Source organism: Eumetopias jubatus, unplaced genomic scaffold, assembly GCF_037043125.1.
Source record: "Eumetopias jubatus isolate StellerSeaLion01/CBP00866 unplaced genomic scaffold, mEumJub1_p1.0 scaffold_3, whole genome shotgun sequence".
In the NCBI taxonomy this organism is placed as follows: domain Eukaryota; kingdom Metazoa; phylum Chordata; class Mammalia; order Carnivora; family Otariidae; genus Eumetopias; species Eumetopias jubatus.
This window is the reverse complement of record NW_028274809.1, coordinates 63,123,362-63,137,753: the sequence shown is the minus strand read 5'-3', so window position 1 is coordinate 63,137,753 and position 14,392 is coordinate 63,123,362. Positions and strand designations below refer to the sequence as shown.

At 42.2% G+C, this 14,392-nt stretch overlaps 1 protein-coding gene across 1 annotated transcript in view; it reads left to right on the top strand.

The window, feature by feature from the left end:
* NOSTRIN (nitric oxide synthase trafficking) overlaps nucleotides 1-14,126 on the top strand; it is a 55,850-nt gene extending 41,724 nt beyond the window's left edge. Inside the window, exons 9-16 of the mRNA XM_028123444.2 lie at nucleotides 1,286-1,384; nucleotides 1,481-1,606; nucleotides 5,314-5,422; nucleotides 6,299-6,387; nucleotides 9,203-9,328; nucleotides 10,278-10,392; nucleotides 11,485-11,574; nucleotides 13,943-14,126. Of these exons, the coding sequence (XP_027979245.2) occupies nucleotides 1,286-1,384; nucleotides 1,481-1,606; nucleotides 5,314-5,422; nucleotides 6,299-6,387; nucleotides 9,203-9,328; nucleotides 10,278-10,392; nucleotides 11,485-11,574; nucleotides 13,943-14,079 (891 nt within the window). The 3' untranslated portion in view covers nucleotides 14,080-14,126. The remainder of the gene's footprint in view (nucleotides 1-1,285; nucleotides 1,385-1,480; nucleotides 1,607-5,313; nucleotides 5,423-6,298; nucleotides 6,388-9,202; nucleotides 9,329-10,277; nucleotides 10,393-11,484; nucleotides 11,575-13,942) is intronic.
* The last annotated feature ends 266 nt before the right edge of the window (nucleotides 14,127-14,392 follow it).

Here is a 14,392-nt window from a genome sequence, read left to right as displayed (position 1 = left end):
TGGGATGAATCAGAACCTCTGAATGATTTTAGGAAGGTGTCTAGGTGATTGCTAAGCATGCTAAAATTTGAGAGTTCTTGCTCTAGAAAGAACATGATATTTCTTTGATCAGTTTTATTTAAGCAATTTAGATGAAAATGAAGTTCTTCCAAGCTCCTTGAGTAGTACAGACCAGAAGACCAGGACGACAGGACTGAAAACACTGAAGAGTGTGATTTACCATGGTGCCTGGGCCCCAACCAGGCTCCAGATCTGCTGTTCCTGCTAACTCTGACCACGCTCTCATATATGTGCTATCGTAAAGACACAGGAGGACAGTTTTTTAGGTCCTCCAGAGGATTTTGCTTCTCTACTGTCTGTTTTATACAAAAAGAACAAGATAATAGAAAGCAATAATTCATTAAATGAGATATGGATTTCCCCTTTGCACAGTGGAATTTATCTCTGCCTCTTTTCATGAGCAAACAGAGATCATTTTAATGATTTCCCTGAAATGTAATTAAAATCTCTTAACCATTACCATCTCCACCAAGAGATACTGGTGATTCTAGTCTCAGATTGATGCTGGTGGCTCAGCTTGTGTCAAAATAAGGAAACAGCTGCTTACTAGGATACAATGGGTTCCTAAAACCTGGCCTAAAATTTCATAATTTCCAAGTTGATCGGACTTTGGGGTTCTGCTCTGTCAAATAGTCTGAATGCATTTCCAGGGTATGGACATGGGTTTTACTGGGCTTCACACTCCTTCTCTAGAACTCACAGACGCTGGGACGCCTGGGTGGCTCAGTCAGTTAAACGTCTGCCTTCGGCTCAGATCATGATCCCAGGGTCCTGGGCTCGAGCCCTGCATTGGGCTCCCTGCTGAGTGGGGAGCCTGCTGCTCCCCCTGCTTGTGCTCTCCCTCTTTCTCTGTCTGACAAACAAATAAAATCTTAAAAAAAGAAAAAAAAAAAGAACTCACAGATGCTTTTCAAATGATCTCTTTTCTCCCCTTTCTTTGTGAATGTCAGGTAACCAATAACATCAGCCTATATGCCTTTTGGGCCAAAACAGTCTGGGAAAATTATGTGAGCTAAACCAATCCTAAATGAGGATAAGCAGGACATTCACCAAATCACATTCCTGTCCTGGGCATCTTCCCCACTGCAGCCTGGAAATGAGATCTTCAGAAGGCACTAACCTGACCGTTCATGCAGGCTTTCTTGGTGTGTGTCAGTGCCTGGCTGTGTGCCTTTAGTTTTGCACAACAACTGGCTCATCTTCTGTCATTTTCCATCCTTTTCAGAGTATCCTGGAACTGGAGAAGGAAAGAATTAAACTTTTATACAATAATTTGAACCAGTACACCCAACATATTTCTGTTTTTGGCCAAACCCTGACCACAGTGAGTAGTAAAGATTTCTCTATTTCTGACGTGCATGGTTAAGAACTGGCAGGAAACATTCTTCAGCAACCCTGTTCTGCTTTCTTGGCATTGCAGTGTCACACGCAGATTCACTGTGCCATCAGCAAGATAGATGTGGAAAAAGATACCCAGGCTCTCATGGAAGAAACTGCAGTTTCATCCACAGAAAATAAATCCGAGTTCCTATTAACCGATTACTTTGTAAGTATAGAATAGAAGGAAGTCCCATTGATGGGGAGAACCCCATTCATAGGCTGAGGGACGCATTTGGAAAAACATTGAGAGCAATCGTAAAGGAAATATCTTGTTTTGTAAATGAAAATATTGATTTTTTTCATAGTCTGTATAAATAAAAGAAAAGGATGTGGTTTACAAACTGGGCAATAGAAATATGTCTTTGGTGTCCTCTGGAAGGGCAGAAAGTCAAACGGGATTCTAGACTGAATCTTTATGCTCAGTCTTCTAGAGTAATCCCAGGCGGACGTGTTTCAGGACCTATAAATAATCACTGTATATCACATCGGTTGTCTATTGCTGCATAACATTTACCCCCAAACTTCGCGGGTTAAAACAAGCATTTATTATCCCACAGTTTCTGTGGGCCAGGAATCCAGGTGTGGCTTCCCTGGGTGCCTCTGAGTCCCTCACAAGGCTGCCATCAGGGTGTCAGCCAGGAGTGCAGACATGCCAAGGCTCTCCTGGGGGATGACCTGCTTCTGAACTTACCCACGTGGCAGATGGCAGGCCTCTGGTCCCCCCCACCCCCAGTCTGGTGGCTGCAGATACCAGCTTCTTGCCATGTGGGCTCTCTCCACCTGTGGGGAGTTCACAATAGGCCAGCCTGCTTCCCCGAGAAGCTAGTGATCCAAAAGAGACAGAGCTAGTGTCCAAGACGGAACTGTAGTCTTTATAAGCTAATCTCAGAAGTGACATCTCTTTGTATTCTATTTGTCAGAACCAAGTTGATAAGTGCAGCCCAATAGTTCAAGCGCAAGTCAGTAAGTGTACGTGGAAGGGATCGAAGAAAGGCAGGACTTCTCGAAGGTGGGAATCATGGTCAACATTCTTCATGGTCCTTGCCTTTGAAAACCTCACACCATACTACAGAAGCTTATTCTGAGGGCATTTGGGTGATTCTACTATTACATGAAACTTGCTAAAAACCGATCAGTGTGACTGGTCACAGCCTAGGCATCTCAGTTCTTTGTTATCTGGGGGGAGATTCTTTGTCTTCTTGGGTCACATCTCGAGGATTTTGTCCTGTGCTCCCCTCTTGTTAGTCTTAATTGTAGTGTTCTAGGAACTGATCATTAATTACCGCAATCTGAAGGAAGAATTCCTCTGCTGTATTTTGTCCAGACTTTCAAGGTCCAGATTGAGAAGGTTCGTTTCCCCCTGTATGGAGAACTAGCCTACTGGTCATGGCCTCTTATAGGCTTCAAAGTGTAGCTGAAGTCAACATCCCAGGAGTCCTGCTCAGGGAACGAGAGATGAAGGAGGAGGAAAGGCAATTAGATTAGACACAACAGTGGTTCCTGAGCAGCCTTCCCCTCCCCCACCCTCCAAACAGCAGTAAATGGCCACCTCTTTCTTGAATTAAATCTTTTTTTCCTACCCTGGCAAAAGTGAAGCGAATTAGCAATAGCAATGTCTGTTCGAAGCAGAAGCAAATGTAGCGGTGAAAGTGGAAAGTAAGATTTGATTTTAAGCGGAAAGCTCTCATCTTTTTTTTTTTTTTCCCCTCTTCCAAATGGCGTAGGCAACCCCTGAGATGGGAAAATGTACAATAAAATATATTTGTTACTTTCTTATAAAAAGTGCCTATTGACTAGCCTGTCAGTAAAATAGGGGTCATTCTCCTTGAAAATGTGATTAGCCTTCTAGTGAGATGTAGGGAGGCAGCGTGACTGTTCATCTGTAATTGACATGCCCATGGGAAGTTTTGGTTTCTATGGAACAGTCAGGGCACCAGAGCTAATGACTACATGTCTGTTGTCTAAGAGAATGGACTGTATCTCCACGTGGGTAAATGGGATTTCCTTAATATCCTCAAAGCAAAACACGCCCAGAATCTGCCCTTATAGACATTGGCAATAAGCATAGACTGGAAATGTACAGGGACTAGGGTTAAGACAGGAGAACAATCCAAGCGCAGATATTGAGGGGCTGGTGATCAGTGTGAAAATATTTGTAAGGTTACCGTAAAGGCCATGCTCAGAAGGTTGCATCTGCAATTTCATCTGCCACCTCCAATATTGATCTTTCTGAAATCTTTAGAGGAGAAGGGCAAATTTAAGAAAGTTGAAGGACAGCAGTACTTTCTATCCTTGAGTTGTGCCAGCAGGGATCCACTTCTGGAAATACATTTGTAAACAATAGGCATCCCCAAACAACCCAAATGAAGTCTTGGCCTGGCACCCAGCCGAGCCAGAGCTGGAGTATGATGTGCATTTCTCCAGCGAGGAGGGCCGGAGGGGTGGAGTTAGGCAGCCTTGCCGTTCAGCGCGGGCTGGTTTGGGGGCTGCTGGGCTGCAGGGCAGGGGTGGGGGCGGGGCTGGGCACGTGCAGGAGCAGGTGGGCGTGGGGAGGAGCACTGGGATTCAGAGGTCCTGGGTTTCAAACTGTTCCTTTTGGGTCTTCATTTATTTTTCTGTGTGTCAGAGGGAAAATAAAACCAATCTCATAGAGGTGTTGTAAGAATCACATGTAACACAGATATCAACTTTTATAACATACAATTCACAATATGTAAGTAAACTTGCTTATCTATACTTTATTATTCCTATCAAGGCTATTCACTCTGCTCTAAATCCTCACGCTTCAGGACAATCTATCTAAAGCTAATCTCTCCACCGACTTTCAGGATTCTTGTTTTTCTCCTTCCATATCAGCAAAGTCCTGACTCCTCTACTTCTGTCTTCAGATGTTGGTGTCCCCTCTTTACCCACGGGTTCCTGTCCGTCTGCTACACTCCTCTTCAGCCGCCTCCCCACCCGACCCTGACATCTTCATTTTTTTCATTCGACCCTTGAAATAATGGATGTGAAAGCTCAGATATTGTTAACAGTTCTCACATTTTATATGGTAAAATCCCCTACTTCAACCCGAAAATCTGGCCTAAACTGCCAAGACAACTTTTCCTTCCACGGTGTTTGCTCAAGCAACTGGTGTGTGTGGTTTTCCTGATATATCTCCTGCTGCCTCCCTCTGTCCTTTCCTTGTGCCGTTTCTCCGGCCCTGAATACCCTTTGCCCTCCTTCCCCTTGGCCAAAAAATTCTGGTTAAGTCTTCTAGCCTCCTTGAAACTTTCATGTCCTGGCACTCGCCGAATCACGTGTTCCTGTCTGCACCACTCATGAATGAATGTGGCCTTGAATTGCTAGGTCTCTTAATGTTATGCTTCGGGGCTTGACGAAATTATAGACCCATCCTGGGAAGAGCTCATGTGTTCCCAGTAGCCAGCCAATACAGAACAGAGCACAATATACATTTGTTCTACTCCCGAGGCAGTCCTGGCTCCCGGCAAACACACCCTGCTACATTTGGAGCTTTAAAGGACTCTAACTTGAATCAAGGTTAATAGGGAGCCGTAAAGTATCCAACGAATAGATTCACTTATCAAGAAACTGTGAAATAACTATAGTACGGCTCTTTCTCCAACAATAATGTGTTCTATTAAAGAAAGTGCTCAGCTGTGTACGTACAAGTTGTGGACAAGATGTTTTCTTATTAAACAGGTCTGGAACAGATAGAACAATCTGTATAAAACCAAAGGTTAGCCTGACTTTATTTTTTTTTTACTTTTTTCTTCTGTCACGTTAATATTAAATACAGTTGTCAGTGAAATTCTCAGTGCAACTAGGAGTAGCAAACCTTAAATTGTCAAGCATCATTTTTTGTCCCTAAAGGAAGAAGATCTTAACAATGCAATGAATAAAGAGCGACAAGAGTCTTCATTAAAATCAAAACTGTTGAGACTGCAAAAAGATATTGAAAAAGCCTCAAGAGACCAGGAAGGTGTGTAATTATATCTGTGAATGGCCCGATAAGGGAAAGTGTTCTTCCTACTCAGAGGTTTCATTCAGAGGTAGGGTGATTCCACTTCTGCTAATTGGGGCAAGGATCACCTCATTTAAAGAATCATGTGTCAAAGCTAATATGCGTGAATAAAGAAAAATGGGAAAGAAGAAAGGAGAGTGCAAACAGATTGAAAATGACGTTTTGGTCTATTTGAGAGAGCTAGACAAGCACTATATTTCTGTTTCCAGAAATAATAGCATTTTGCCGTGTTTCTGAAATTGGCTGGAATGAGGGAAAACTCGTTTGGTTTAAAACATGGTGAACCTCCTTGTGCACACAGCTTTTGGTTTCCTTGTTTATTTCTTTTTGAACTATCCTTCTAGATGAGTTAGGGATGTCGGAGTGTGAGCAGCTCTAAAGCGATACGGATAATAAAAACAGCTTGTGATTCTGATCTGTGGAGCTTATTTGATGTGGACCAGAACAACATATTGAAATGTAATCCCTGCTAGGAAATCCGAGAGAGTCAAATGTTTAGAAACTTAACTACCGTAGGGAGGGAGAGCCTAACACTGGGATGGTTTTGGGAACCGACCACATACTGGGTCCTCAAGGAGGATTCGAAAGCTCATCTTGCAAAATAACAATCAAGATTTTTTTATTAAACACCAGAATTTCTCAACTTTCATTAAATGAAGGTACAGGCCACCCATTCAGTAAAAGTTAGTAGCAACTACAAAGAGAAACAGCCTCGGCCCTTGGGAAATCCTCCTGGTGTGACTTCTGGGCTCAGGCTCCCCCTGCACGCGCCCCATCTCAGTCCCTCCAGAACAGGATGCGCAGCGGTGACTGAAAGGGTGATTTCATTGTCAGGCCTGGAACACATGCTGAAGTCCAACTCCAGGGACCCTGCCTTCTCCGACGCAGAGAGTCAAAAAATCACAGCAGCCTTGATGGACGAGGTAAATATTTGCAGCATCCACTTTCCTGGATTTAATGATGAAAGAGCTATTTTTAGAATGCTTGTTTTCTGGGCCGTTTGACCTCTGCTTGCCTTTCTTTTCTCATGACATAGAACAATCTAGTCACAGAGCCTGCTTGACGAGCAGTCTGAGGGATCTGGAAAAATTCAGCTACTTAGACATGTTTGCTTTAGTGTTCTTCCAGGAAACCACTTGTGCCTAAAATAGAATTCCCCAAAATAGAATAATTCCATCAGGGTCTGGAAACCATGTGTACTTTAACCCGGTTAAGAAAAGTGATTAAAAACACAGGGTCTGATTCAGAAAGGCCTGAATTTGGATCTCGTTCTGCCCTTTCCAGGGACTTGGGACAACTTTACTTTTCTCGGTACCTACCTCAAAGGGTTTTTGTGAGGATAAAGTATTAGCTAGAAAGTGCCAGCCCTGTGCACAGAGGAGAGCTGAAATCCTGGTAACTATGAAGAGTCCATTTTCCATTTATCCGTCAGCAAACGTCAGGGGCTTCTGAAAATAACAGGAAAAAGGAAAACTGTGACCCCACAGAAGGAAGAGGGTAGTCTGGGGTGTGTGGCAAAAACTTCTGAGAACAAGGGAAAAGCGTTTAGAGGCTGAGGTGGTCTTTGAGGGGAGGGGAGGCACTGTCAGGAGAGGGCAGGGACATCTCTGGGCCTTTTTGCTGAGATCCTGGCCCACAGCAGCACCCCCCTCCCGCCCGGGCTTTTGTGGGGAGCGATGGACAATGTGGCCACTTCAGAGGCACCCACAGTGAAAAGGGAGGCCAGCAGAGGCCTGTGAATTTTACGTAGGAATAAAAACAATCAGATACTAGGAACTACATGTGCTAGATACAGGTTTTCTGCTGTGATGAGAAAGAGAGAGAGAGAGAGGAAGTTGACTGGGATTCATGTGAGAAGAACTCAGGAAGAGATACACAATCTTCAGCAATGTTTTGAAGGGTACGGGCAGCTGGGCCAGCTCTCTCAGTACCTTGTACGTAGCCTAACTCTCTTGTGAACGCAGGTACCTACTACCTCTGTCCAAATAGGCAATGTCAATAGTTCTCTGGGGAAAGGAGACTGATATAGCCAAGAACAGTTTAATCTATTTTTCAGCTGAGGCTTCCTTTAGACGCGGGGGGCGGGGGGGAGCTGTTATAAAAACAAGCCTAACATTCTTAGTGAAAAGAAAGGCCTGAATTCTGTTCACTTGGGGGCAGAGGTCTAACACACTTGCAGGGACGCTTGACTGTGGTTCCTATGAAATTAGAAAGCAGTCTGTAGGACATCTTCCGTGACAGTGCAAAATGTTTGGTCTATTAAATCTATGCAAATAATATTTACCAAAATAGAGTCATGTGGAGAATTTTGTGATAGTGTTAAGTTGTAAGTTTATTTCTTCGGCTGTTCTTGCACGGAATTTTTCATTGTCATTACCAGGCGTAGAACATGTACTGGGATCATCTGGGTACACGCTGGCCTGATTCACCCAGCGGAGGGTACAAGGTCGGAGAGGGTCTGCCCCCTGAATTCACGGTGTTTATGATGGAGCCAATATGAACCTTCAAGTAGTGGATGCCAAATACCCATGTAACTTGGTTATACCCCTGCATCTGGTGGAGGGAAACTGGTGATATTGGTAGACTTTGTGTTCCCCAGGGAAGGTTTCTGGCAGGAAGAAACTCTGTTTCATTTAAATTCTTCCCCATTCATTGTCTCTTGTTCCTTTAAGTGCCATATTTGAAGCAAGAATGTTGGTAAGGCATGTTCTATGAGAAATTTTTGCAGAAACTGAATATATTTAGACGCTGTCTTCAGATATGAGAAGGAGCACCACACAGAGGAAGAAGGAGGCTTGCCCTCTGATGTTCTCAGATGCAGACTAGGTCTAATGGTAGAAGGTATGCAGTGGGTTTTGATTTCACCTTAGGTAAGCTTGCCCCACAATGCAGTGGATCATTCCCCATTGATCAGAGGTGTTCAGTCCATGGTCGTGGCCCCCTGGCAGGGATGTAGGGTTAGGAATCCCCATGCTGGAGGTGTGGAAAAGGGAGAAATAATGGTGAGGAAGAGATGGGATAAGCGGGCCCCTTCCATCGCTTAGATTCCAGTCACCCTGACTGAACACAGCTTGTCAAAGAAGCTCTTAGGAAGTTTCTAGTTCAAGGTCAAATGGGGAACAGGAGGTCAAATGGAGAACTAGGAATGTATCTTTAGCTTCACTTATTTTTATACCCAAATACTCCTGAATATTGTTTCCAGTTTCCAGAAGTGTTACTGCAAACTTTTTGGGTAATATAAGACCTCACCTCTTTAAGAAAAACAATAACACCGGCAGCAGCAACAACAAAACCCACTTCACACCATTTTAGTTTGATTCTATTTGATACGAGTTCAGTTGTGTTCACAATGCTGAGCCGTTCAACTGCCTTTCTTCAAAGCCCTCTGAAAGTCTACCTTCTGTAATCAACACTTTATTATCCCCTTTCTCAATCCTCAACAGAAAACTGAGTAAAGCTATCTGTTGCCACAAAATATTGATCTATCTAGGTTTCCAGTTTATCCTGTTTACGAGTCCAGAATAAGGTGCACTCAACAACCAGGGTTTTCCTTTAAAGTGCTTAAAGGGTCCACTTTTTGCTCTCCTTTAACATTTTCTGTGCCTGTCCGCATGAGTTAAATGTGTGCCTTTCTAGACCTCTTTGTCATCTTGGAAGTTATCCTGATATCCCTTTACCCACCCAGCTGTGCCTCATTTTCTAGAACTTTACTCACATGGCCAAATGATGTATCCACAGACCAATCTGAAACTAAACCTTTTGCAAGCAAACTCCTACAAACTGTCATCGGTGTTAGCAGAACTTGAGCAAAGACCTCAACCCAGCCATCCCTGTAGTAACTCCATCTTCAAGTGGAAAGAAAAGGTAAAAATTTAAGAGATGAGTTGTAATTTCTTGACGGGGCTTGCTGTATGGAGTGGCTTCAAGTAGTGCCAGGGCAAAAAGGCTATTATGAATTATATATGCCATGTATCTCAAATCCCAATGTGGAATTTTAAGATAAATTTATTTTTATTCCTTTTGAGTGCAGTGACAAGAGCTAATCGCAAATGAATACATGCTTTCTAGACTAAATACGAGGAGCTAATAACACTTTGGGTTCCTTCTTCTTCCACCTCGTATCTTGACTTTATTCTTTGAACATGCTTTTAGAGTAAAATTTCATACAGACCTAAATCATAAGATTTTGTGATATGCACTAGTCCCATCCATTTAACAAAGTACAGAATGTGGGTAAAGCGTGAGAACAGTTTGAAAAATTCACACCCATGCATTTTCCCGACGAAACACTAGTTGAATTGATAATGAGCATGTGAATATACAGGAGTCCCTCCTCCTTGAAGCTGTTTTCCATTTCCTGTCAGAAGGGGGAGCTGTAACCATCTTGTGATAAAGGGATTACTTTCTTTTCATGAGACTCAGGACCCTAAACCGATCTCAATCACTTAGAGTCAAGACAATTTCACTTGCGTTAAAGCCAATTAAAGTTGCATTTGAGGAAGCTCAGCTCTGAATGTTATTATTTGACCTGGAGCTGCAGGTCAGAATTGCAAACACAGGCTATACAGTGAGGTAATTTTCTAATTCTGAAAATATTATGGCTTCAGAAACAATTAAGATTTATAGTAGAGTTTAGAAAAGTATTGAATAACTTATTTATATGCTCCCCCCAAAATAAAAAAAAAAAATTCCTGAGGAAAACAGGAATGTGGAAGAGTTACTTTTCAAAATTACCTTTGATGACAGTGTTGTTGAAATGACTTTTTCTTCTTCTTCTTCTTCTTTTTTTTTTTTTTTTGTACTATTTAAACAGCAACAGACACATAGTTACGTAAAAATATCTCGGCCTTTTCTGATGAAGAGATTAGAGAGTGTTGTGAGCAGGACATCTTCTGGTGGGCAGAGAATCCCAAGTTCCTCATCTACAGGTAATCCCATGCCCACAATAATTTGGGGCCGGATTCTGTTGGTAAAGCACATTGTGACATTTACATTTTATTTTCAGAGTCACATGGGCATATATCAGCTCAAAGAAATTTGCATTTCGGTTAGGACTGATTAATTTGTTAGCATTTATGCGCTTTCTGTACAGATGTAATCCAAAATGTGGGAAGGAATCAAAAAACGGAGGGTTGGGAGGGGAAAATGTAAGCTATGAGAAGATCCCTTAGATGACTAGCATCCATGTTATTCAGACAGTCTGCAATTTGCTGTCCATACATTCACCCCTGAACCATTGTGAGAAGCTCTGTTTCCACACCGTTCTCCAAACTTCCATGGAAATCCTGTCCTTTCTGTGAGAAACATGGTGATCCCAAGACCTACCTATTCCGTTTATTCAGCTGCCTGACTTTAGCTATTTGCCAACGCACACCCCCCACTTTTCACCTTTCAACATTCACACACACACTCACACACACACATTCACACACGTCATTGTCCCTTGTTTAACTATAGTTTCCATAACCTTCATTCTTGAGTTTCTTGATGAGAAGTTGGCAGGAAGAGTTTCAGGAAAACCCAGGACGTAATGGTCCACATGGTGTAATAAAGACTCACCGTCACAATGTTTAAAGAGTTCCATCAGATCCTCGGGATGATGGAAGCAAGCACGTGCTCCAAGGCCCCTATCTCTGCCTGAATGGCAAAACTGGTGTGTGTTTTCCAAAACATGCATCAACTACCATACGTATTAGCTAACTGATGTTGATAAAGAAGTTCATGTGGGAAACAATTTTAAATTATCATTTTTATTATTTTCTTCTCCAGACTTATTATGTTCCACATTATGATACAGTTTTTGATTATATCATATACCTAGTCCATACACATAGTAGGGTATCATAAATGGTTACTATACCAAGGAATGAATTTTGTATGAAATTACAAACTTTCCTTTTGAGAAGATGTCAGTATATTTAGGCTCTGTACCACACCATGAAATAACTCAAGAGCTTCCCATCATATTCATCTTGCCTACTGACATAGCATTAGTAATTATAACTGGATCCAAATTTCAGCCTCCGGTGTGGCCCAGCTCGGCAGTGGTCTTTGCAAGGCTTTATATTCTTTTCAAGCCAGACAAGATGATGAATTAAATTTGGAAAAAGGTAAGAATCATTTTCAAATAGTTTGATTGCCTTACCATGTTGAGATCTTTCACTTGAGTAACACTCCTGTCTTTGTTACAAAAGCCTTACAAGTTACTACAACATCAAATCATCTAAGGTTTATAATCACCCTTTTTGAGACATAAAGATAAGGCACGCCAAAAATAAAAGTCACATTGATAAAAATAACTAACATTTATTCAGTGTTTACTAAGTGCTAGACATTGCTGCAAGTACATTGTCCCATTTAAAGTTCATAAAAGCCCTTCGAGGTAGGTATTATTGTTTATTCCCATTTTATTGTTGAGAGACTGAGGCAAAGAAAGGTTAAGTACTTTGACTGAAGTTACAGGAAGTGATAGCACAGGCTTTGAACCCAGAAACCCAGAGTCATGCTTCTTATCACAGTGCTAACTGGGATAGAGTGTCAGTAATGGAAAGTTGTTAGAAAGGTAGCCCCACCTTTTTCTTTTTCAGAAAGCTAAACACACAGGAATGTGAAATGATTTCCTCTCATGGCTTAGGGTAAGCGTGAGTTCTAGAAGTCAGGGCAGAGAACTCCCAGCTTAATGTTTCTCCCATTTACCTCTCAGAAAAGTGGTTTATGGCCAGTCTAGGAAATGACCCCCTTCGCTGTGTCAAAGATTTTTTTGAACATGGAAAGGTGTGCTGTCATGGGTTACCCTCATCATTAAATAAGAAAAAGTCACTAGCCTCAACTTTCTTTGTGTGTCCAATTAGCAACCATATTTGGATGTTAAAGCTAAGGCAGAGACCCGGAAATGAAAATGTGAGTGAATGAGAGTTGTGTTGTAGGAGAGAGCCTAGCCAACAGGAAGTCACGATGGATTTTGCGGCCATACAACAGGGACACCACATACTTGCTATTGGTTAACGGGTGCTTCCTTTTCAGTTCACCAGCCAGATTTCTTCCAGCAACTACTTTTCCTTCTAGCTCAGAAATAAATAAAGAAAAAAGGAAATAGAAAGTAGACCCTCTCCTCCATTCATCTTAAATCAATGTTGCCTTTATTTAAAGTAGGAAGTGTTCTGGAAGTCACTTTGTTCCTCATCATGTCACCCTAGGTTTACCCTACAGCAGTAAGTGAGTAAATGAAATGCTGTATTCCCACTTCCCATATGAATAAAAAACACATTTCCCAGATGCCACCTAGACCCTAGGGCCTGGCTTTGAGTTACATAGGTATACAATGAATTCATTCTCTTCTTCGTCTTCCGCTCTGTTGGCAGCAAAGTCTACTTATACTTTATATTGTAAATGGGTTCTTTAAGTAAACGGAGCCATCAGAGGCTTGGGGAAGCTGGCAACAAGACTTTAAATTATTTGTTTGAATTCCTGTTAGTAGATTGTGTCGATACGCTGACCGGAGATCTGCTGACCTGAGAGAACTCATTGGAGGTAGAACTTAGACTGAGAACGATCTCCCGTAAGAATAAGAAGTGATTTATGAGAGAGGAGGGATGGAAGAGGGGTGGACAGTCCTTTGCCTAAGAAAGAAAATAATTGGGGAAGAGAATGAAAGAAAGACTGAAAAGTTACCTCAGAAGGATGCTCAAGATAAAGGAGCTCTTGGATCTTGAAGGAAGATGAAGTTTCTGCTTTGATGTGTAGTCAACAGCCAGAGGGGAAGGACTCTTTCTCACAAGAGAAAGATTTAGCCAGAGGATTTGGGGCACCAGGTTAAGCTTTAGGGTTATTAATATCAGAATAGTATTATTAAAAAGAGAGAATTACAGAAGGGCCATGTGTTTCTTAGGAAGTCCGTGTATTTGATTCATTGCTTTAAGAAGTATTGTCTTCAAATTGATAGTTTATTAAAGCGATCTACATTGCTGAATGGGGAGTTGTGTTTCTGTGCAAAGCTGTGAGTTGGAACTCTGGACTATAAAACTGGCTCATGTAATGGAGAGAAGCTGTCTTGAGCTAAAGAAAAGTCTTGTAGCTGAGACATACTCCTAACAGTCACCATACCAGACTCTCTCGGCCACCAACATGAGAAACCCTGAAAACACAGACACCGAGAAAAGTTTGATAGGCTGTATCCAAAGTAAGCCATCCAGCACAAGAAGTATATATGATCCCCCATGATACTGTTTTTAATGAAACTATCTTACGGCATAACTTGATTACCTATTACCTTATTCTTTTTAATATTCCCTGCATTATGCCTGCTTCATACAGAGGTGTTCGATAAGTTTTGCTTCATCTGAATCATGTGCAGAGAATGATGTTACCAAGTAACTCCTTGAAAGCAGAATCTCCTTAAAACTGTCCTACCAGCTGGGCTCGGGCATGTGCTTAAATAGCAGAGAGCCATTTGTCTAACTAAATATGCATTTTTCACAGGCGACATTGTGACTATATACAGGAAACAAGAAGAAGGTTGGTGGTTTGGTTCCCTGAATGGAAAAAAGGGCCATTTTCCTGCTGCTTATGTGGAGGAGCTCCCTTCAAATGCTGGGAACCCGGCTACCCAGGCATAAAACAAGATTCCGAACACACCGCCTTCCTTTGTCAGCTGTACAGGGCAGTGCAAATAAAGATAAATGCTGTAATCTTTACAAATAGAGAATGGAGACTCACCCGTGTGTCACTGCACTTTGCACTCTTGCTTGTTTGCTTGAAACAGAATCAGAAGATGGAGAGTGGAGGGAGGCAGGAAAGAGGCCCCACAGCAACCAGAGTTTTCAAATCTTAAAAAACCCTAAAGCTGCCCCAACACAGCCCCCGGGGGTCACACAGGGAGAGAGACGGAGTTCAGACAGTTCAGCCACTTGCCTGAACTCACATAGTTTT